Source organism: Salminus brasiliensis, chromosome 16, assembly GCF_030463535.1.
Source record: "Salminus brasiliensis chromosome 16, fSalBra1.hap2, whole genome shotgun sequence".
Taxonomy (NCBI): domain Eukaryota; kingdom Metazoa; phylum Chordata; class Actinopteri; order Characiformes; family Bryconidae; genus Salminus; species Salminus brasiliensis.
Genome location: NC_132893.1, coordinates 19,478,448 through 19,500,847, shown reverse-complemented (window position 1 = coordinate 19,500,847; position 22,400 = coordinate 19,478,448). Strand labels below are relative to the sequence as shown.

Sequence of the window (22,400 nt, the reverse complement as noted above, 5' to 3'; positions counted from 1 at the left end):
TATAGAGGTTCCTCGATGGCATCACTCAATGAACCTATTAAGGCACCTTTATTTTTAGTGCAGGTTGGCCACTTTTTGATTCTTTCTGAAAGAGAGCTGTTTAGGTTTGCGCTTATTATTCTTTTAAATCAAATTAATGAAACCAACTGACTGATTTTGATCATACCTTTGTTGATGTGTTATTTTTTCCACAGCAGCAGTTCGAGTCACAAACGCTATAAAATATTTTGCATTTTCGGCTTGGTTAGTTCATAGAGTATAAAAGTAACTTAAACCGCAGCACTGGGAGTTCAGGCTATGAGTATACAGAAATCAGTAGATATAATAGTAGAAATAGCTACGTTTAGTAAGTGCAGTGTGTCATTAGCCTGGGAAATAACAGCCAACGGTTATCTTTGCTGCAGAAAATTATTATTTTTATTATTCATTTTATATTAAATTAAATTTGATTCATTGGTGCCGCTCGATGCAGACCTCTGGTTCTGGGAGCTGAGCTGGGTGAGCTGGATAGGGTGAACGGAAACACAAAACACCCCTCCAGGCAGTGCCTGGGGACACTAAAGGGAAAACTAAGGACAAGCATGAACCACGCAGAGACTACACAAAACTGGGGGGAGAGAGCTGGTGAACCAGCCGCTGAACCATAAACGGCTAGGCCGACCAAACCTGGTCGACCTGGAGGACGCGATACCGAGGGGCTGACAGCATCAACAGTAGTTTTATCATCGTATCGCAGCCCATTGTAATCAAACCGAATCAGATCGAATTAGATGCGAAAGTATTTACAGACAGGGCATTCAAACAGGATTATGGTATTTAGTTATTTATACACTTGGGCTTTCTGCTGGCAAAAGGCACCGGAATCTTTACTGAAGTAGGAGAGCCTAAGCTGAAAAATGACTGACATGGCAATGACTCAGACTGTAATAATTACTTTACCCAAAAACTCTCCATGCAGAACTAATCCTGTCCTAATAGTACTACACAAACACTGTGTTGTTTTCCATCCCCCCTTTAGTGCTAAAGAATAAAATAGCTATTCCTGTCATTTAATCTTCAATCTCCAACCCTTCTCCCGCAGACTTTGGAGACAACTCTAATCCATCAACCTGATCCAACTAATTACCGCATTCACAAGTATTTGATAGGCTGAATGGGGTGTGTTAGATTTGGGCTGGAGTTGAAACCTGCTGAGGGGTAGCTCTCCAGAAAGAGGGGTGAAGATTACTGGTCTACACTGTAAAAATAGTAAAAAATAGTTCATCTATTCAGCACTAAAAAAAAGGTCAAATCATGTGGTTACAAGCAAATCCTCTGGATTTATTCAACTCAAATAAATACTTTTTATGCAGGGACTGTACAAACTGGTGGGGCTATTCTATGGTAATAGAAGTTTCGGCCCACCAGCGGTCCATATGTGTTTTAAGGAGTTACTGTCAAAAACTAAGCAGATAGGTGTGTCTACCTGTTTGCCAGAAGCGATTTCAAAGCAATGTACTTTACACTTTGTTCCTGTAATGAAACCAATCAATAATAAGGCCACAGTGACCCTCTATACTATAAAGGCAGTACGGCAGTTCTTTGAAATAGTCCTTAAGAACAGGATTGAAGTCAGAAAGCTGAGAAAATGGTTCTTCAGTTAAACTTACATTAGAATTTTAGTTCAGCTGCTCAAAAGCAATATTTTACATCAGTTCAAACCTCAAAAACACTTTGAATATATATCAAACATGTTCTACTTTTCACAGTTTACATTTTATTATTTCCAGCATGTCCAAACTACCGTGGGGGCAGATTGTAATAAGGCAACGGGCCGTCAACAGAGCCTCCGAATATATTACCAATAACACGAGACAGGCATAAAACAGTTTGTTTTTTTCCGGCTGTGCGCGCAAGTCACATTTCCAGTCGGCCAATTTCATTTTAATTAGCTCACATTATGGTGCATCCCTGGTACGCCTACATTTTCTCATATGGAGTTGTTAGATAATAGGTGTCTAATTTTGACAGCGCTCAGTATGATGCGCTGTCGATGGTGCACTCCGGGCCGGCGGTCCTGCTTTAATCCTGAAGCCTGAAGCGATTTAATTCCATCCAGCTGTTGGGGATGCGCTGGCAGAAGGGACCCTGCCAGCCACTGCGCTTGATGTGATTCTGATCAAACACATTCAAGAAGGTGCACCACAGGTCTTCCTGCTGCGAGAGAGACTAAACCCATGGGTGACCGCTTAGCGAGGAGCTTCCATGTTCAGACTTCCTTATTTATTTACTTTCCTTATTTCAGTGCTTATTTGCATCTAGCTTCTCTCACATTATGCAGCCTACGGGTTCCTCCACTGCTGAGATGATCGGGAATGACATCCATATGATACAGCAAAGTGTAATACTACATAAGACAAAAATAATGAACTCAATCTATCCCTTTTTTCCTTTCTGGGGCTGTTTTTTGACTGAATATTTACTTATTGACAAGTCATAGTTATTGCTGACAACAATAAAGTCATTATAATTTTATGTTCAGTATTTTCCAAGTGCAGCTTTTAATAAAAGTAAAGAATGTCGATTCTATATTTTAGATCCAGTACAAACCTTGAATTTCTGAACTGCTGCTGGCAAGATAATAACCATGAACATAAAGCATGAACATTTCAAAGATAAATATACAAAACTCTGGAAAAAAAAGAATCCATACTTGTTTTGCATTCGAAAGAAGTAATGTTCGAGATAAAATTATTATGGTTGTGATTTCTATTACTATGACATTCATGCCTTCAGATTTAACTGGCTATCCCAAGCCAGATGAATCTTTGTGGTTATTATTGTATTAATGTAACTTTATATACTGTTCAAGAGTTATGAGGAATTATCTCACCTCAAAGAACCATTTGGGTGCATTAATGGTTCCTTGCCTGGTTAAAGAGTTCTTTGGGTTGGTGGATTTGTAGGTTCTATATAAACTCTTTTAAATAATGGGTTCTGCTGTTGTCAAATAACCTTTTTCAGTTTAATATATAGAACCCATCTAGCTTGCACTAATTGCTGACACAGGCAGACAGCCTTCATAACCTTGGTGGAGTGAAATACTGTGGAGCGGCTGAACACATTAGTCTATGGTCACGCTGTCCAATTGCAAATGTCGTCCAGGGGGGTGTGAAACCTCTCAGGAGATGCAGCCCAATCCAGTACCTTTGGTAGGAACTGGAGTGGCTTCTGTGAGGCAGTACAAATAATCCAACATCAGTATCTGACCCTACTAATGCTTTTGAGGCTGAATACAATCTAATCCTCACACCTCATGTGATTTCAGGAGAAACGCTAGATAAACAGGAGTCTGCAAACTTTTAAGCATGTACCTAATAAACAAAAAGTGTTGTAATACGTAGATAGCACAGTAGCAGTTGTTCCTGTATATAAATAGCTTTTTCACCACGGGGAAATATAGCCTAATTCTTCAGCTTAAATGTAGTAATTCACTTGCTTCTGCAAGTGATGGATGCTCCCAGGGCTTGGGAAGTACTAAGTGAAGAAAAATCAATGTAATCTCTCCCACAGCGTGAGCTAAATTGGAGTATATTGTAGCAAAACTCCTTTACTTTCTTCCAATCCATGTTTTTTTTTGTTTTTTTTTAAGGAATCAGCACTCTAGACGGCAGTGCAGAGAAGGAGAAAGACTTCCGGGGGACATTTCAGAAGCAGGTGCAGTTCAATCCAGGCCAGACTACGGCCACGTGGCGGGTCAAGATCTTGTCCGACGGGAAATATGAACAGTCTGAAACCTTCAACATTGTTCTGTCTGAGCCGGTCATGGGGGTTTTGGAGTCGCCAGCAGTGGCTACAGTGGAGATTGTGGACCCGGGAGATGGTAAGACAAAACTAATAAACTCAATCTATCCTTTTTTTCCATTCTGGGGATGTTTTTTTGAATGAATTTTTACTTATTGACTGGGTTCACCCTTACAAGTCATAGTTATTGGTGACAACAATAAAGTCATAGTAATTGTAGCTTAATGAAAGTGAAGAAATGATTTTAAAAATGTAGATTCTATATTTTAGATTCAGTACAAACTTTGAATTTCCGAACTGCTGCTGCTGGCAAGATAATAACCATGAACTTTTAAAAGATAAATATACAAAACTCTGAACATGTTAAATTCTGCACTGGAAAGAAGTAATGTTCAAGATAACATTATTAAGGTTGTGATTTGTTTCTATTACTGTGACATTTATGCCTTCAGATTTAACTGGCTATCCCAAGCCAGATGAATCTTTGTAGTTATTATTGTATTTATGTAACTTTATAATATACCTAGTTATGGTTAGTGGCTAAACTAAATATTTTGAATATGAAACCAATTTAGTGTGTTAATTCAGCGTTATGTGGGAATTGGTATTTTTTATACATTCATTTGAGCAGTCATTTTGGGTGGATCAGTGAACGAAAATGGACAGGCAAGTCATAATGCTGCCACAGTTTCAAGCTGCCACAGTTTCAAACATTTTGATTGTGTTTTTAGTGGAAGAGGAGATATGTATTAGGATGTGCGTCAATAGATTGTTATATTTGCAATCTCGTTTCTTATGAATGAAAAAAAAAACTAAATTTTTGACATTTCATTCGTTTTCTTATCAACTTTGGAACAAATTCAGAGGCAAGTGTCAGGCTATCGTAAGGTAATAAAATATCCAAGAGACTATTATGAGTTAGGAAAAAGTTAGGGAAAAAAAACAAATCTTATCTTATGGTTTATTTGATATTTATTCTTAAGTATAAAGACACTTTTGTGAATCCAGTCCCAGATCTCTTAATACAGAATGCAAATGTAAATAGTAAAACAAATAGTATAACAAAACGTCTACATTCTGAGGGTTAAATTCTTGAAACAGCCAATGAGCCACTGTTTTTGTTACATCGAACTGAATTTGTCTTGTTAATTTAGCATGACTTCAAACTAAAACAGGACACTACCACCATGAAAACAGTAAAGCAAGTGCAAAACTTAAGAATTAGAGACTTCTCTCTGACACAAGAGTCCTACTGAAATAATTGGCCTCAGAGCACCACTACACAGTTAAAAGTAAGCTATAAAAGAAAGCTATTTTCTCTTTCACATTTCTAATCAACCATGTAAGATGTCAGCCACTTAAAGAAGGGTAGCCTGTTCAAATCAAAATGATCAAACCGTCAGTTCAAGCTCTCGAATCCTAGGGTCTCGCAGTGTTACTGCGCAAATGATCAGGGGGAAGTGGCATTCCTTTTGAGGTTGGCTGCATGGATCTGAGACCTCTCTCTGTTGCTGCAGAGCACAAACGCTGACATTAGGCCTCATTCTGAGGATACATTTTTTTTCTTTCTTCAGCTAGACCCCAATTATCTAAGCACTTTATTGTCCCTCCTGGCCCTTATTAACATCTCTTACCTTCCCCCGCACCCAAGCTGGCTCTCTTTTGAGCTTCTATCCACCACACAGCGTTTAGGCTTTAAGGTATGTCTCATCCGTAGTGGTAATTTGCAGTCCACAAGTGGTGGGTTTCTAGTGAATAGGAGGGAATAGTTACCTGTGAAATTAAACATTTTCTCCTCAAACAGTTTTGATTAAAAATTTTAGAAGAGCACTCCTGGAAAGCACACACACCACACTTTGACTACAGGCGCAGAACTGCAGAACTAATTATAGACAGCGCTGATTTGTAATTAAGCACCGAAGCGTTGAATATCCCGTTAATCAAGAAACTTTGTCTTCAGAAGATTTTTGATATGCCTTCAGCTCTGGCTCACACCAGGCCAGCTCTTTTAAATTGCTTTTCCCTGTCGCGCACAAGGCCGCAAGTTGTGGACTTTAGCTTCTTTAGCCTCTTCTTTGCTCCCTTTGTTTGCTACCATGGGAATCTGCAGCACGTTCTCAGTTTCATAAGCAAACTCAGATTTGTAGGCTACGAATAACCACGGGCTTATTTTTATTTCACAGCGTGTGCGTATTTCCCTTTATTGGCTTTGCGGGGTCCCTTGGTAATTATAATTTCGATCTATCTCGCCAAACACAGCCATAGCTTTCCATCTGAGCAACGCTCATTCTTTCTTACCTCAAACTTGTTTCTCCATATAAAAAAAAACCTCCCTGGCTTCCCCTGTGAGCTAATTACCAGTGTTATGGTGGGGTTTGTTTTCCTGAGGTTGGGCTCCTGAGGGAGGCTTAACGTGTCTGTTTTCTTTAATGGCGGGAATGAAGAAGAAGGGAGATGCTCGACCGTTCTGCACAGTCCAGCACTGCGGCATGCTCACCATTAATTACCCATTTAATGCTTGTATGTACGTGGCAGTAAGGGTTGTGCAGCGGCATGTCATCGTTATTGTGATGAATTAGATCGCATTACTCTCGCATTAAGTTAATCAGGGGTATCATCAGGACTTCCAAAATACAATACCACACACAGTTGTGTGCAAACCATTTGAGCTCCCCTGGCCAAATTACACAGCTACACAGTTTTGGGATAAAAGAAAGTACAGTTGCAGTCAAAGATTCTGGAGTGGCCATCACAGTCACCTGACTTGTACCCTAGCTAGAAAATCTTTGGTGGAATTTTTGGATTAGGCGGTTGCAGCAGCAAACCCAAGAATATTAGTGAACCAGAGGCCACTCCCCATGAGGAATGGGCTAGGATTCCTCAGGAACGCTGCCAGTAGCTGGTGTCTGGCTGTGCATCACGTCAGGTTTGCAGCTGGTAGTAACAGCAAATGGTACTAAGCTCTAAAGACGCTTGTCATTATTCAAGACGGTTGAATAATTCTGTAGCTGCAGACGTCATTAAAAGTGGCATTTAGTGTTGAATGTGGAGAAAGCACTTGTGATGTTAGTTGAGCTTCTTGTTTGATTGGTTTAGTGCAAGTTGTACGTCCTATGATTCAATCTATGGTTACCTGTGCTAATAAACAGAGCCCCCTCTATTTTACAGAGGGGGTTGAACCCTTGTCAATGCTCAGTTACTTTCTGTTTGATTAACTTTAAAATGAAGAAATCTAAAAAAGTAGATTGTTTCATGTGTAAGTATTTCGGTTTTTATTTCATGAATCCACATCACTTATTTCCAAAATGTGTGTGTGGCTTTTCTTAATGTTTTTCCCACTTTTTTCCTACCTTCCATGTATATACTGTTTATACAGCAATGCTGCACAATAGAATGGTGCACCACAACTCCTGTGCCAGCTAAATCTTTCTACATATCCTTTGCTGTCATACTGTGCTTCTGCTTTCTGAACAGCAAATGAGCAGTTCTATTTTAGAGTTTTCTTGGACTTCCAGATCTTGCCTCGATTTCCATAGTTTTCTTTTACTGTCATTTCTTAATGACATTTCAGGCAGTGGAAATTGCCAGAGTTTTTTTATATCCCTCCCTTGCTTTGTAGGCATCAATTAGCTTCTTTTTCAGATTCTCAGCTCCTCAGTTGCCTAGGGTAAAGGCATTTGTTACACTCTGGATTTGTCATCACAAGTCAATTAAGGACTAATGAGTTAGATACAATTTCAGGCTTTTCAGCTGGAAGAATATATACAATTCTGCACGTTCAACAATTACTGTTTTACTTTTTCTGTTTTTTTATCAATTTAGAAAAAAAACATGCATTAACATTGACAGGTTGTTTTTCTTGTTTCAGAAATCAAGAAAATTTGCTATTTGATCTGGCCCATCCAAACTGGCATATATGAACAAAAGACATATTTAGACCAGTTAAACTAAATAAACCCAGTTTGACTAAATTAACTGTAAAGTAAAAGGTAACTAATTGAGTTTCAGCTGATTATTCCATTAGCTTATTTTCAGCAGATTTTTCTTTTTCCTGTTTTCTCCTTTAATTATAAAATTGGCAAAATAACATAACAAATATTACAAATATATTTTTATTTTTATTAAATCTACTTCTCAATAAGGATACTGTTTTACAGTTTTACTCTTAGTGGCAGTCTACTGTGCTCCTCACCCCATTTTTCCTCTAAGAAGAAGAACTTCTGTCTGCCTGCATTAATATTTTAACGAGAGACAGACCCAGGTTTTTCCATCTCTGGCTTGGGAAGACCTGTCTGACCCACTTGCTGCCGAATGGTGACATTTAGCCTCCAAGCTTTATGACAAACCACAAACGTCATGCACAGCCAGCATTCAGAGCTAAGAGGTTTTCGGTGTAACAAGCATGCTACATTACTACCAGATTTATTCACTGCGACTTAGGAATAAGACTCGCTGTACTAAGAGCGGGAAAACAGGGTACATATGAGGGTGAAGAATATAACCTCTGCTAAAGTCTACTTGTCCAAGTCTACTGTATACTCCCTGTGTGTTTAACCTTACTGTGCAATTTCATTTGAGCCAGGAACATGTAGAGCATATTTTAAATACACGATAGAAAGGGTTTTAAATTGTAGCATTGTATATATAATAAATAAATAATAATTACATCATAATTCAGTCTAATAACGTGTAGTTTTTGTAAAGAAAATATATTAAAAAAAAAACAGAACACACATTTAGGACATGCACCTCCACAAATTATCTATAGATTTTCAACATTTTTCTAACACACTATGTATTTGTGATTAATTAAGTTTACAGTTACAGATATGGGTTTCATACTGTTATAGAAAATCTGTTTGCTCTTAAATTAAAGGCATATTTAGTAGATATTTAATTACATTTTATTTAAAGATAAGGTATCTTCAAAGCATCTGAAGCGCACTTAAAAAGTTGAGTTGACTGAACTTCAAATAATACATTAATGACAATAGCAAACATTAACTATTACAAAATACAGTTCAAACCATGAATATCGAAACATATATCATCCCTATAATCATTATTACTATCATCCCAATAGCAGTTCTAATTGTACATTAGTGCTGAGCTAAGGTAACATATTAAAGTGTACACTATACAGCGAAATGTGTCCTGCGCATTTAACCCATCTGTGGTAGTGAACACACACACACTCACTAGTGAACTAGGGCCAGTGAGTACACACACACCCAGAGCAGTGGGCAGCCAACTCCAGCGCACAGGGAGCAGAGAGGGTAAAGGGCCCAACAGTGGCAGCTTGCCGAGCCCGGGATAGCCCAGCGCTCTAACCGCTGAGCCACCACTGCCCTTTTTCACATGTTAAACCACTTCCTTGTGGTCTTGAAAAGCCTCGAGGGTCCAGCACCAACAGCACCCTTTTACCATGTCTAAAAGGCCCTGTTTAAAAGTTTGAGTGCCTGTTTTTTTAAATGACGATCCACCTTCAAGTCATGAGTGAAGATGCTCAAATGAGGAGGGGGTGGTCTTGCCCTCTGTTGTAGGAAGAGAGCAAAATCTAAACGATGTGTAAAAATCACACAATTGCAGACATGGGCAGCCCACAAAAACACACTTACTAGGTTGCCTTATTTGAAAGTTTATGGGTTAGTAGGCAATCGAGATACACTCTGCACAAGTACTAAAAAAGTGAGTATAGTGAGCATAGTGAGCATAGTATGTCCCCTTTAGCAAAAAAACATTATTGTTCTGAATGAAATATGTACATTTAAAGCTCAATCCTCGTCCTGGAGATCTACCACCCTGCAGAGTTTAACTCCACCCAGAATCTAACACACCTGATCCAGATATTGAAGGCCTTCAGGAACAACTGAACATTAGAGTCAGCTGTGTTGTGTCTGAACCCTTCAGGGTGGTAGATCTCCAGGACTGGGATTGAGCAGCCCTGATTTAAAGTCCTGTAAAAGACATTGGATATACTAAAGGTGCACATATTTGCCACTGTACTGTGTACAGCGAAATGTCCTCCGCATTTTACCCATCTGTGGTAGTGAACACACACACACACACACACACACACTAGTGAACTAGGAGCATTGAACACACACACACCCACAGAGAGAGCAGAGAGGGTGAAGGGCCTTGCTCAAGGGCCCAACAGTGGCAGCTTGCCGAGCCCGGGTATCGAACCCACAACCCTGTCATCAATAGCCCGGAACTGTAACCGTTTTTATATATATATATATATATATATATATATATATATATATATATATATATATATATATATATTATCATGAATTTAGAATTTCTACTCTGATTCTTTCAGTTCAGAGTCCTGGCACATGAACTCTCAACATATAATGTTGGAATGAAGCTAGCATTAACATTGAGGCAAATCTATTCAGGTCATCATTTTGATGAGCTCGGTTGAGTTCCTTAGTGTAGCATTTTAAAGTCCTATAAAGCTTGTTCAATCTAGCAACAGTTGCTAAGAACGAACGCATTTGCGAGTGGGGCATGGACGGGTCAATTAAAATGGAACAGTTTTCCTGTGCGCGACTGCAGATGGAATAATACACACTGCAACACAGACGCATCAGAGTCACATCTAAGAGAGATAAAGGCAGAATTCATTTTGGTACAGAGAACTGGGAGAAGGTCGTTGTGCTCAAATTATCTTTTTTTTTTCTTTTTATTTTTTACATCTATGATGTAAACAACTCTAATCAAAAACAAATGAAAAATAATTAGCAGCAAATGTGTTACCATCGCCCGGAAAAAGGAAGATCTAACCCATAAGAGAGAGTGTTTTCAAGCAAGGCCAAAACCTCAGAACATTATTTGTAATGCTGGAGAATTGCTGTTTCACAGTGCCGTTGCTGTCTGTAGTCTCGAAATAAATGAAAACGTTCATTCACAATAAAATCATAACTTTCCAAACAGCATGAATAAGACATGATGGTTTAGCTGACCTATCTGTGGGCACACAATAAATATTTGACTGCGACCTCCTAACTGCAGTGGAGTTTAAAAAGAGCTGACACTGCAGTCTCTTGAATCACTCGGCACACACGTGTCTCCTCAGGTCTCCTCAGCCACACTGTTCCACCAAAAGCTATGCTTTACTGCTGTGGCTAGAGAGTGTGAATGAAGGCTGTGAATGAAAGCCTTGCAGAGATACATTACAAGCTAAATGTGTGAAAGCAGCACAAAAAAAAAAAAAACTAAATAAGATGCACCTGTCCGTGCTCAGAACCGCTCAGCCCCACAGTGGAAAACGGCCATTGGTATCGTGCCAGCTCGAATCCAGTCATGCATGCAAACTCTTTGGCTTTCAGTGAAAGTTAGAAATGGTGCATATGCCATTTAAAAATGTTATTAAATGATACAGATAAGGTGCTGAGTGATATAACAATACGGCTTGACAACATAGTTGAAACCATAGCACAAGCTAATGCTTATATATTTTTTTCATTTTTGATCATATGGTGGACTATGAGGTGTTCTTGGAAGGACTCCAGACAAAGGAACACCTCACGTTTTATACCCTACTACAGGTCATGTGTTGTTGCACTGTTTCCATGTATAGGATGTCACTATCTTAACTCCACAAGGGGTGTAAATCAACCGTCACATACTATGTTACTACTTAGTATGTTCAACCTAAACCACCTCCTATAATTGTTCAGTTAATGTATGGTTTTACCAAGTTACCATTTCTTCAGATCTATGAACACCCGCAGAGCTAATGTATATACACTACAACTATCTTCATGGAGGTAAATTACCTCCACTTTTCACGAAATACGCAAACACACAAACACTCCTGCATTTGCTGAGAATATGATGCGACTGGGAAATGTGAGACCCTGAACGGTCACATTTATGCATTATTATTGGACATAATATGTCCATTCTGACGTGTGATCAACTCTGACTCTTCACAATTCCAGTGTATAGCTTGACTGTGGGCATGACAAATCCTCCAAAAAAGGCTTATGACTTATGAAAGGCTAATACCTTAACCCAAACCGTTTACCCCCACCCGCTCAAAGACCCCCTTCAAATGTTTAAGCCAGGTTTTCCTCTATCCACTATGGCTGATTGGTTTCACCATTGGTGTCACCTTTTTTTTTCTGCTCGAGAGTGGAAATGTCATCATTCTTTTGACTCTGCCAGGCTGTGTGTGTGATGTGCTTGGAAAGGATCAGGTTGATTGGACGTGCTAAAGAGAGAGGGAATAATATTCTCCCTCAGGTCATTCACTTTTAATCAGGACCTCATTAAGACTTCTGCAGGAAGTTCTTCACATTAGTGGACACAACCAGGCAGCCCGACCTCTAGAAAGCTCTCTCTCTCACTCTTCACCCCATCCCTCGTTCTTTTCTCTCTCTTTCTGTATCTCTCTCTGTCCATCTGCCTCTCCTCTGCCGAAATTCTGCCTTGGAGATGTGAGTGAGGGATCAAAGATAACGAGAACATGCGTCAAGAGATCTGGGACGAGAGCGGCGTGTACAGTTTTGGGGTTTTTTTTTGTATTTTTTTTCTTATTGGTCCCAGTGCGGCGGTTGGAAAACGGTCTCCTCGTTGCTTTGTTGATTCCATAACATCTCCAAAACTTGCGAGAGTTTCGCCTTTTGATTGATCGCTCCCTGACCAGCCACAGCACGCTCGCCCACTCGCTCTCTTCAGCGCTCTATAAAATCTGTTTAGATGTTGACTCGTTCCTGACCTCCGGTATTTGAAAACAGAAATGGCTGAGCGCACTCCCTTTCAGCCACACGATTTCATCTGCTGCGGTCAATAGGCGCATATGTTGCGGAATGCAGAGCGGCTTCCGTCAGGGACCGATATTGTGCAGCTGTAAAGGGCAGAAAAATCTAATCTTAAAGAAAAAAAAAACTTCCGTCTGGCACAGTTGGGAGTTACATCAAAAACCTTTCCCTTTTTTTCTTTTTTTTTTGGGAGGGGGGGGGGGGGTCACTTTTGTTGAAAGTTGAAATGCCTTATGCACCAGGATAGGCACATCCTCAACCCAAGCGAAATAATGATGTTTTGAAGAATCTGTCCGCTCTCTGCGGTTCTCCAAATTGGCTGCCTCCCAGGGTAGCCCTAAATCCTTCTGTGGCTGAAATTAGAGTACGCTGAGGGAAGAATAACTCTCTCTCTCTCTCTCTTTCCTACTCTCACAGAGTCCAAGGTATTCATTCCCCAGGCGAGTTTTGCTGTTGAGGAGGACGTTGGTGAGCTGCTGGTTCCAGTGCGCAGGACGGGAGATGTTAGTGAGGAGCTGATGGTGCTCTGCTACACACAGCAAGGTACAGCAGGAGCTTTCATTGATGCACCACTCGGCTATCAGTGCCATCAGTGTAGTTTGTTGATTGGAAAAAACAACATACACACACACACACACACATGCGCACACACAAGTGATCTGGCTTTGTTTAGCTTGATGAATTTAGAAAGAGAAGACCTGGGGCTTTGCTATGCTATGCTATGCTGGCAGTCCGTGACTCATTCAGTGACTGACTGTGATTTATTACGGCCTATTAAAGGAAGCTGTTAATGTCATTTTAGTCTGTAAATGGGTGACATTTGATGAGTCAAAAAAAGAAGAGCAATGTTTCATTCTCTACGTATCATAGAAAGCATAAAACAGTTTGTCAGATGTTTTTAACATCTTAAATGTTACATTTTATAAATCTAAAAGAAATTTTAGTGGCACCAACAAGGCTTAATTAATCTTGAAATAAATCAAGGCTTATCTATTAATAATAATCCAGTTGATTCAAATGTAATAGTTTTAATTTGATCACATTTAGATTTAGACCATTATTTAATTCCTGGTTTTATTTGGGCTCGTTGCGATATTGGCTTATCGTACAACATATGGACATGAGCTCAATAATTTTAGCTGACCCTAATATTGCTTAATATGAGCCAGTATGACAACTTTTTTTATATTCCATTTCCAATGTCTGAATATTCCTAATACTTCAAGATTTTTTTGTTTTTTAAAAGGGTATAATTGTCTTTTTATGCTATATTATGTTTTAAGCCATCTAGCATTCTAAGGTGGTAGTAACTGGACATTGCACAAGGATGATTGTGCTGTAAAGATCTGCGTGGTGTGTGACAGAATTCATTGATTGAGAAGGGGTGGTTCTGTGCAGTAAATGTCTTGTTTGACGTGTGGAAAATAGGATGTGAAGCAAATGTTAATGATTGGTAAAAAGGAGTGATTGGATTTGGGTTTGCCAAAGGTCATAGTGTGAAGGAATGTAGCTGAATTTGCAGGTGTATAGAAGCGTATGGGCATACAGCTCTACCAGCAGTGGCAAACATCCCAGTCTACAGGAAATTCGCCTCAGAATTGTGGCCGAAAGACGAAACTGATGGAGAGGGACCACCAGGTCCTTCACAACCTATATCTGAAAGAACACTCCGCAGGGAACTGCATACTATGAGCATATGGAGCAGAGTGGCATGTAAAAGAATGAGGAGAATGCTGAGATGTTCCTGTAGACTGGGACTTTTACCTCTGCTGTACGCTTCGATACACCTGCAAACTCAGCTACTTCCCTCACACTATGGTCTTTGGCACGCCCAAATGCAATCACTTCTTTTAGCCAATCAATAACATCTGCTTTGCGACCATGGATTAAATTTAACCCTGTTGCTCCAGACGTAGCTTTAAATTTTGATTAGATACATAATATATAAACGGACATGAGGTGAGGTATCCGGGAATGTCTATATGACAGTAGTTAAACATGAGCCAAAACATTATGGGCACTCACAGATGAAGTTAATTATCTTGTGACGCTTCTCTTATTCCCACTCTTCCTCCTCCTCTGTAGGCTCTGCTAAAGGCACTGTTCCGAGTACCGTCCTTTCTTATTCAGACTACATCTCCCGTCCGGAGGAGCAGGCCAGCATGCTACGCTTCGACAAGGGCGAGTCGGAGAGGTTTTGCCGCGTGGTCATTATCGACGACTCCCTGTACGAGGAGGAGGAGAGTTTTAATGTGTCCCTCAGCATGCCGATGGGTGGCCACCTGGGCTCAGAGTACCCCAGCACACGCATCAGCATCTTGGCCGACCTGGATGATGGTAAGAGAAGCTGTCCGAGCAGAAGTGCATGAATATGGAACGGTTCTATTTCACATATGTACATAATTTGCATGTTGTTGTATCAACGTAATATTGTTTCTCGGTTTACTTTGCAATACTTACAAGAAAACTATTTACACTATGGGCAAAAGTATTGAGACACCTGCTCATTCATTGTTTCTTCCGAAGTGAAGTTTATCCTGCTTTTGTTGGAGTAACTGTCTCTACCAAGGAAGGCTGCCTACTAGATTGTGGAGCATTGCTGTGAGAATTTTATTGTATTCAGTGATGAGCGTTAGTGAGGACAGGATGTTGGATGATCACCACCCTAGCTCATCCCCAACTCATCCCAAAAGTATTGGCTGGAGCACCATAATTCCAGAGAACACAGTTCCACTGCTCCACATATCATTGCTGGGAGGGGGGCTTTTTATTATCTTCTCCAGAGAGTACTATTCTATTGGCAATACTTAACTACAGAAACTAGACAGGCTTTGTGTGTGTGTGTGCTAACAATATGCAACTTAAAAGTAACTTAATTCAAACATTAGAAGGGTTGTCCATAAATATTTGGACATATAGTGCCTGTGTAAATAATCAAGCAGCCAAAGCAGTTTATTTCCCATTCCCTTGTGTTTAAGCACCACTTTTTCAGTGCATATGAGTGCTGCCCACTGAACAATATCATTGGAATGTAATTTGTAGTGGCTGTAAAAGCAACTAACACCAAATGTGAATAACTAAACACCAAATGTGAATAACTGAGGTGTTTACACTACCTCCGTACTTCAGTTAAGTAGACTTTGCAGTTGACCTATTTATGCTCAGCCCACATATGTGTCCTTTCATAAAAATAAAAAAAAACATTGCAAGGCTGGACAAGCTGTACAGAACTGAAACATTCCAATTTAACATAATGAGAAATTGTAGCACATATATTTTCATTAATTGCAAATTATGCCTGGTCTATACTGCATGTTTCTGCATTTATCTTGTGGGAGAACCCACACATCATGACAGATTCCACAGTTTTTTTCATCCTAATTAAAAAATGAAAATGAGATTACAGATCATATTTTTCATGATAAATAGCTTTTCCTGATGTTTACTATTTAGAGCAGAGCTCATTTGGAGGCAGAAAAGGTGTACATTCACACATATACATTACATTGTCATTGATTGTCTTCATTTACTTTTTATTTATATTTAGAAAACGGCTACATAAATAAAAATATTTAAAATTATAATACATTTCTATATCTAAATATTTGAGCTAAAATTGAAACTGCTTATTTCATTTGCATAATGTTCTGATTTGAATGACTATGCAGTGTTAAATCAGCTCTGAATCGTAGGATCTGAATGCATTTTGAGCGGGTAAGACATTTTAGAAGAGGTAGAGTTCTGGGTGTGGTCCTTCTCCCAAAATTAATTTAATTTATAACTCCACTTCATATACTATATGTCCAAATGTTTGTGGACAACCCTGCTTATGAATGCATTCCGCTACTTCACGTTGCACCCATTGCTGACACAGATGTGCGAATGCACACACACAGCTTTTCTAGTCCATGTAGAATAGGACTCTCTGGAGCAGATAAACAGGAACCTATTGGCATCATGTCTAATGCCAGGTGTGGGCTAGAGGGGTATAAAGCCCCCCCAGCATTGAGCAGTAGAGCAGTGGAACTGTGTTCCCTGGAATGATGGTGCTACTTCTACTTTTGGGATGAGTTGGGAAGTTGGGGATGAGGTGAGGTGGTGATCATTCAACATCCTGACCTCACTAATGCTCTTGTCACTGAATGCAACCAAATCCTCGAAGCAGTGTTTCAAAACGTAGTAGAAAGCTTTCCTGGGCAGTAAAGACAGTTACACCAACAAAAGCAGAATAAACTCATAGTTTATTCTCACTAATAGCCTAGATTTCTTTATTTTTACTATGAAAGTGCGTTGTTTCCCAGGAAATCTGGGGATATTAAAAAAACATTTGGAGCTGTAGCTCAATAGCCCAAGCCTAATCACACTCTTGTTGTGAATAAACATGTTTATTCAGAGACCTATAAACTATGATAATTGATTTGAAAAAATTATTGACATTGATTGGTTCATTGCCTAAAGGTGGTTTGAGAAAAGAATCCGTGTTTGCAGCTCTCCTTCTGTTATCACAGAAATTGAAATGGGAACTGCATCGCTGGTGTTTGTTGTTTACAATTCTCGACCTGCGTTTTTTAATTTTTAATGCTGCCCACTGATTTTAATCATCAGCCTGTGCTGAACAAACAGACTGGTGGCAAACAGCTGAAATAAGGTGGTGCAAAACCAGGATAACAGCCTGTAGCAGGCTAAAGGACAGCGGGGTTTAGAATAGCTTATTATACTTATTATACTTATTTCTACTTATTTAACAGAAACAGACAAGAGTAGAGTTATTCTACACTGATTCATTTCTGGTCAGAAATAAAGCACAGAACTGCTCTGAGTAGAGAAGACAGTTTATGCAGTATATCTCCACTGTTACATGAAACTGCATGTCTTCATTTTAGGACATAATCTGTTGTTCAATGTGTGAAAATTTCATTGTGAGAGAGCTTCAAATGACTCAGCGGTCTATTGTGCTGCCACTATAGCCACAAGTATGGCCACGAGTTTGAATCCCGAGCCATTCTTCTTTGCAATTACCAGCCGGAGTCTGAGAGAGCACAATCGGCCATGCACTCTCTGGGTGGGTAGATTGTGCTCTCTGAAGCAATGTTAGCTGGTACAACAGAGCTGTGGACCCTACTCTTTCCTCAGAGTGTGTTGGCTTCCTGGCGATGCCACATTGGGCAACAATTTAAAAAGAGCCGGTGGTGAGCGGACCAAGAAAAGCCCCAAAATAACCCCAAAATATTTTTTTCTTCTGTAAACTCTGTAAAATCTCTTCATTTTAGAGATACAAGGTTTTTGTGTTATATTGCTGATATATGCAGACAGAATTTTAGAAGAAGAATTATAGAACTGTAGAACACCTTCCTGCAAAGCAAAGCATTTTGTTGTTAGGAAAGGTGTAAAACTCTGCAGATTAGCAGCCCAGTTCTAGTAGTCTGCAGCAACAACACTATGTATATAAACTCAAATTTAAATGCAGTAGAAGTGTGCACAGAACACTAGGCCTGCTTGATCTGTGCTTTGGAAAGCGTACATGGGAATGTTTCCTCTCTACAGGCTTTACGAGGCCTGAAACAGCAGATAAAGACGAGGTCCTTTAAGCCTGTTTTCCTTCTCGGTGTAAAGGGAAATCTTTATGTTCCAGTTGTAAGCATGGGATTTCGAGGCTTTTGTCTGTCCTTTGTTTCTGGTTTACTGAGCTTCTTCTAAAACAGTCATGCAGAGAATAGGAGCTGAATCCTTAATCCAGATTAGATTCACAAAACAAATAGTCAGGTTTACCCTGAGAGCAAATAGCGTTGCGGTAACGTATTCTTTTGTTCATAAACGAGGATTACTGGCCTGTTTTAGTGTCTGTGTGATATGTGGCACCATTGCTTTTTTTCCTCATTGTCGTGATCCATTAGCAATTCATAACACAACACAGAAAAAACACCTAAATGAGTCTTGGACGAATTACACAGTAAGGTGCTGTTATATCTTGTCTTGGTCACACATGAAAGTTATCTTACTGCTGTTCGTACACTTAACTGTTCTTACATATGTAAAGGAACATTCTGTAGCTATTGCACCTTAACCCCTTAAACAACCTATGGGCCGAAAACGTTATTGCAAACTTCTATTAGCATAGAATAGCCCCATACGTTTGTACAGAATTCCCTGTAGTTACTGAGTAATGCGTCTTAGTGTTGCGTTAAGGGGTTAAAATGACAGCTTTAAAAATCATGTTGATGCTCCACTGACGTAATAACTAAACCAACATGATCTTACATGTCCATAATGTCCATATAGAGTGATTGTTCCACTCCAAAAATAGGACCACTTCTTTGATTTGTGTTGTTTGATTTCTATAATTTTTTTATATTCCTATGATAATGCAGCCGCATCCTACTGTGGCCACTTCTGTGGCCATTTCTTTCAAATCTCTTCAAACACGGAGCAGTTGTGATATGTGTCTTCTAATTTGTTTGAACAGAGACATCACCCCAAACATTTATGAGACGCTTCTAGTCTTTTCTTCGCCACTAGAGGCGTAGAATTATGGAGTCTTCAGGAAAAACACGCATTAGCCTCGAGTACTACGTCTTCACCTGTCATAGTCTGCTCTGTGTGTATGGAGGCACTGTTATTGATGCACTGCGATGCACAAACAGAGCAGCGCAACTGGCTAAATTATAGGTGGCGTACATTCTTTGTGTTTGCAACCTAACATTCAAACGCAGTTGGGTTAGGCAGCAGGACAATTATCGGGAGCACACAAGCAAGTCCCCCTCTGATTGGCTGAAAGGAAACAAAATGAAGGTTTAGAGTGGACTTTTTGACTTGTAACCTCTTTTAACAATGTATGGATATTTTTATGTCCATTTTCAGCACAAAACCAAATGTTGAGCACTGGTCATTTATATGCATTAATTAAATAACATGTGCAATATGAGTGGCTTTTACCAAGGACACTTACACTTACAAATACTGCTAAAACGCTAAAGAGAGAGTGGCAAGCTGATGATGGCACAGCATAATGAATATGACTGAATTACCTTGCTGTATGTTGTTTTTGCATTTTGCATAATCAGGTTTTATAAATCTGGCCCATTTTCAGGAAACAGAACAGACAGAACATCCAGCCTTCACTCAGAGGGCTGCTCAGAATTACATATATTCACCCAGTGCTTCTAGGAATAGTGCTGTGCGCGTGTGTATGTGTGTGTACGTCCACTTAAAGGCTGAACATGGTTTAGTAGGAAATCCAGCATGCTTTAGACAGTCAGGTGTAGGTTTGTGTGAAAAGTTTGATTGATTTTTTCCCCCTCTCACAGCTCTAGTAGAGGTGGAGCTGAGCTCTTCGGGGGGTTGCACAGCAGATTGGTGCTAATGCTGCATGGGTGGAAGAGGAAGGTGCTGCTTGATGAGAGCTTACCCTGGTGGCTTGTTTTGACATGCTGCAGTATGTAAGCTGCTCTTTCACTCCGTCCACACAAACACACACGCCTCAAGTATTGGACGTTTCCGGAGTGGTCTCATTTTCTGCAGCACTACATCCCGGGGGCTGTAGATCTTATCTGCTCCATATCTGAAGTGCTTATCTTTCAATCTAAACTGACATCCATGAAATATCAGAGAAGTAAATGCATTTTAAAATGAATGTTTTGGTCAGTAATGCTAACGTTGCTAGTCAATGGACAGCATTATTCAAATGATCATGTAAACTGGTGACTACTAGTTTCCATTCATTGTTAGCAATATTAGCTACAAAGTTGAACTATTCATTTAAAAGACTTGCTTAGTCTGGAAGATCTGACTTTTAGTTAATATTAAAAGTATAATAATAATAATAATAATAAAAATAAAGGTGCTTTAAATGGTTATTTGAGCTAGCAGAATATCGTTTGGTTCCAAAAAGAGCCATGTTTGTAAAAGATGTGTGAGTATAAAGTATTTGCCCCTTCACTGTTTCTTCTGTCTTTGCATAGTTGCATATATTGAATTTGAAGATTTATTTGAAACCTATATAGCTGAAAAAGTAATTAGCTACTAAATTTACCAATTTACAAATACAGATGTGAGGCAGAGTCATTGAAATCTACCAGTCTAAAGAGGGTTCCAAAGCCATTGCTAAGACCTGGGATTTCAGCGAACCAAAATGAGAGTCATCATCCACAAACTTGGAACAGTGGTGAACCCTCCCAAGAGTGACCTGGCTACCAAAATGTCACCAAGAGTGCATCGATGACTCATCTTGGTCACAAAAGAACCAAGATGAACATCTAAAGAAATGCAGGCCCCACTTGCCTCAGTTAAGGTCAATGCACAAGATTCCATAATAAGAAAGACCATCCATGGAAGTGTGGAAAAGCTCAAACCACTGCTGACCAAAAACAACACAAGGGCTTGCCTCACATTTGCCAAGTAAACATCTAGATGACCCCCAAGACTTTTGAGACAACATTTTATGGACTGATAAGTCAAAGGTGGAATGTTTTGGGAGACATAGGAGCCGATACATCATACATAAACCTAAAACTGCTTTCCACCAAAAGAACAATGTCCTACTGTCATACTAACAGTCAAACATGTGTGGTGGTAGTATGATGGTCTGGGGCTGCTTTGCTTCTGCAGGACCAGGACAACTTGTCATAATTGATGGAACCATGAATTCTGCTCTTTATCAGAAGATCCTGAAGGAGAATGTCCTCCTGTCAGTTTGTGACCTAACATTCAAATGTAGTTGGGTTAGGCAGCAGGACAATTATCTGGAGCACACAAGCAAGCACTTCTCTGATTGGCTGAAAGGAAACAAAATGAAGGTTTTGGAATGGCCAGGTCAAAACCCTGACTTGAGTCTCATTGAGATTCTGCGGCGTTCATTCTCAATTAAAAATTTTTATGAAGAATATTATCTGAGATGTTTGACAAGGGTGGCACAACCAGTTATTAGGTTTAGGCTATATTGTATTTGCTCACATTGTCTTTAACTTATATGAAATTTAGCTGTGTGATCTGATACATTTAGATGTAACAAATCCAAAAATTATATATACACAAATCTATTCTAGCAGCTTTGTGCTAGACTCAGGTCCACCCACTTAATCACATGGATTCATTGCACCTGTGGCTCTATGCTGGAACTTTTAAAGCTTTTAATCTTTTCCCTGCTTACAATCCAGGTATCACCTGCCACTGCCGGGATGTTCAAAAACCTACCTTAAAGCTGCTGTAAATCTTTACACACTACTACAAAGTGGGGAATCTTGTTTCAATAATGTTTGCCCAAGACAAAACTTGCCCAGTTCGTAAGGACATACCATAATCTACTTTAGATCTCAGTGCGGTAGAACTGAGATTGCATTTCTAGTTCTAATGAGCATTAGGTCAGATGCCATAATACCTTACCGGGGAGAGTAGATAAGGTTCTGCAAAGTGGCGGGTTGATGCTTAGGAGTTAATACGGCTTGTAACTGAAAAAACCTGCAGAGATTCAGACAATTGTTGTTGTAAAAAAAAAGTTGGTGTAATTGTTCTTGTTGAACTTCCAGCATCGTCCCTTGATTTTTTTATTGCTGAGGTGAATCCTCACCTGCTGTGCTCATGTCAAGGTCAGAAAAACTATATATACATTCATCCAGCCTTTTTCCAACTAGCATCAAGTTTATCACACCTGCTGAGGTGAAAAAGCAGCTTTTATAAAACTGTAGCCTGTTGGAAAAAGGCTTTGTAAATCATGTGATATTGATACATCTGTAGTCATATGTCTTTCTTGTGGCACAGTGTTTACATACTGGGTTTGTCCACATGCTCAGTTCATGAGATTCGCAACTGCTTTATCTCTGCAATTTTGCATTGAGATCTTGGAAA

General features: G+C 39.6%; 1 protein-coding gene across 1 annotated transcript in view; it reads left to right on the top strand.

Moving 5' to 3' along the window:
• frem2a (FRAS1 related extracellular matrix 2a) overlaps positions 1 to 22,400 on the top strand; it is a 99,835-nt gene that overhangs the window by 33,012 nt on the left and 44,423 nt on the right. Inside the window, exons 4-6 of the mRNA XM_072658071.1 lie at positions 3,632 to 3,862; positions 12,978 to 13,103; positions 14,646 to 14,897. Of these exons, the coding sequence (XP_072514172.1) occupies positions 3,632 to 3,862; positions 12,978 to 13,103; positions 14,646 to 14,897 (609 nt within the window). The remainder of the gene's footprint in view (positions 1 to 3,631; positions 3,863 to 12,977; positions 13,104 to 14,645; positions 14,898 to 22,400) is intronic.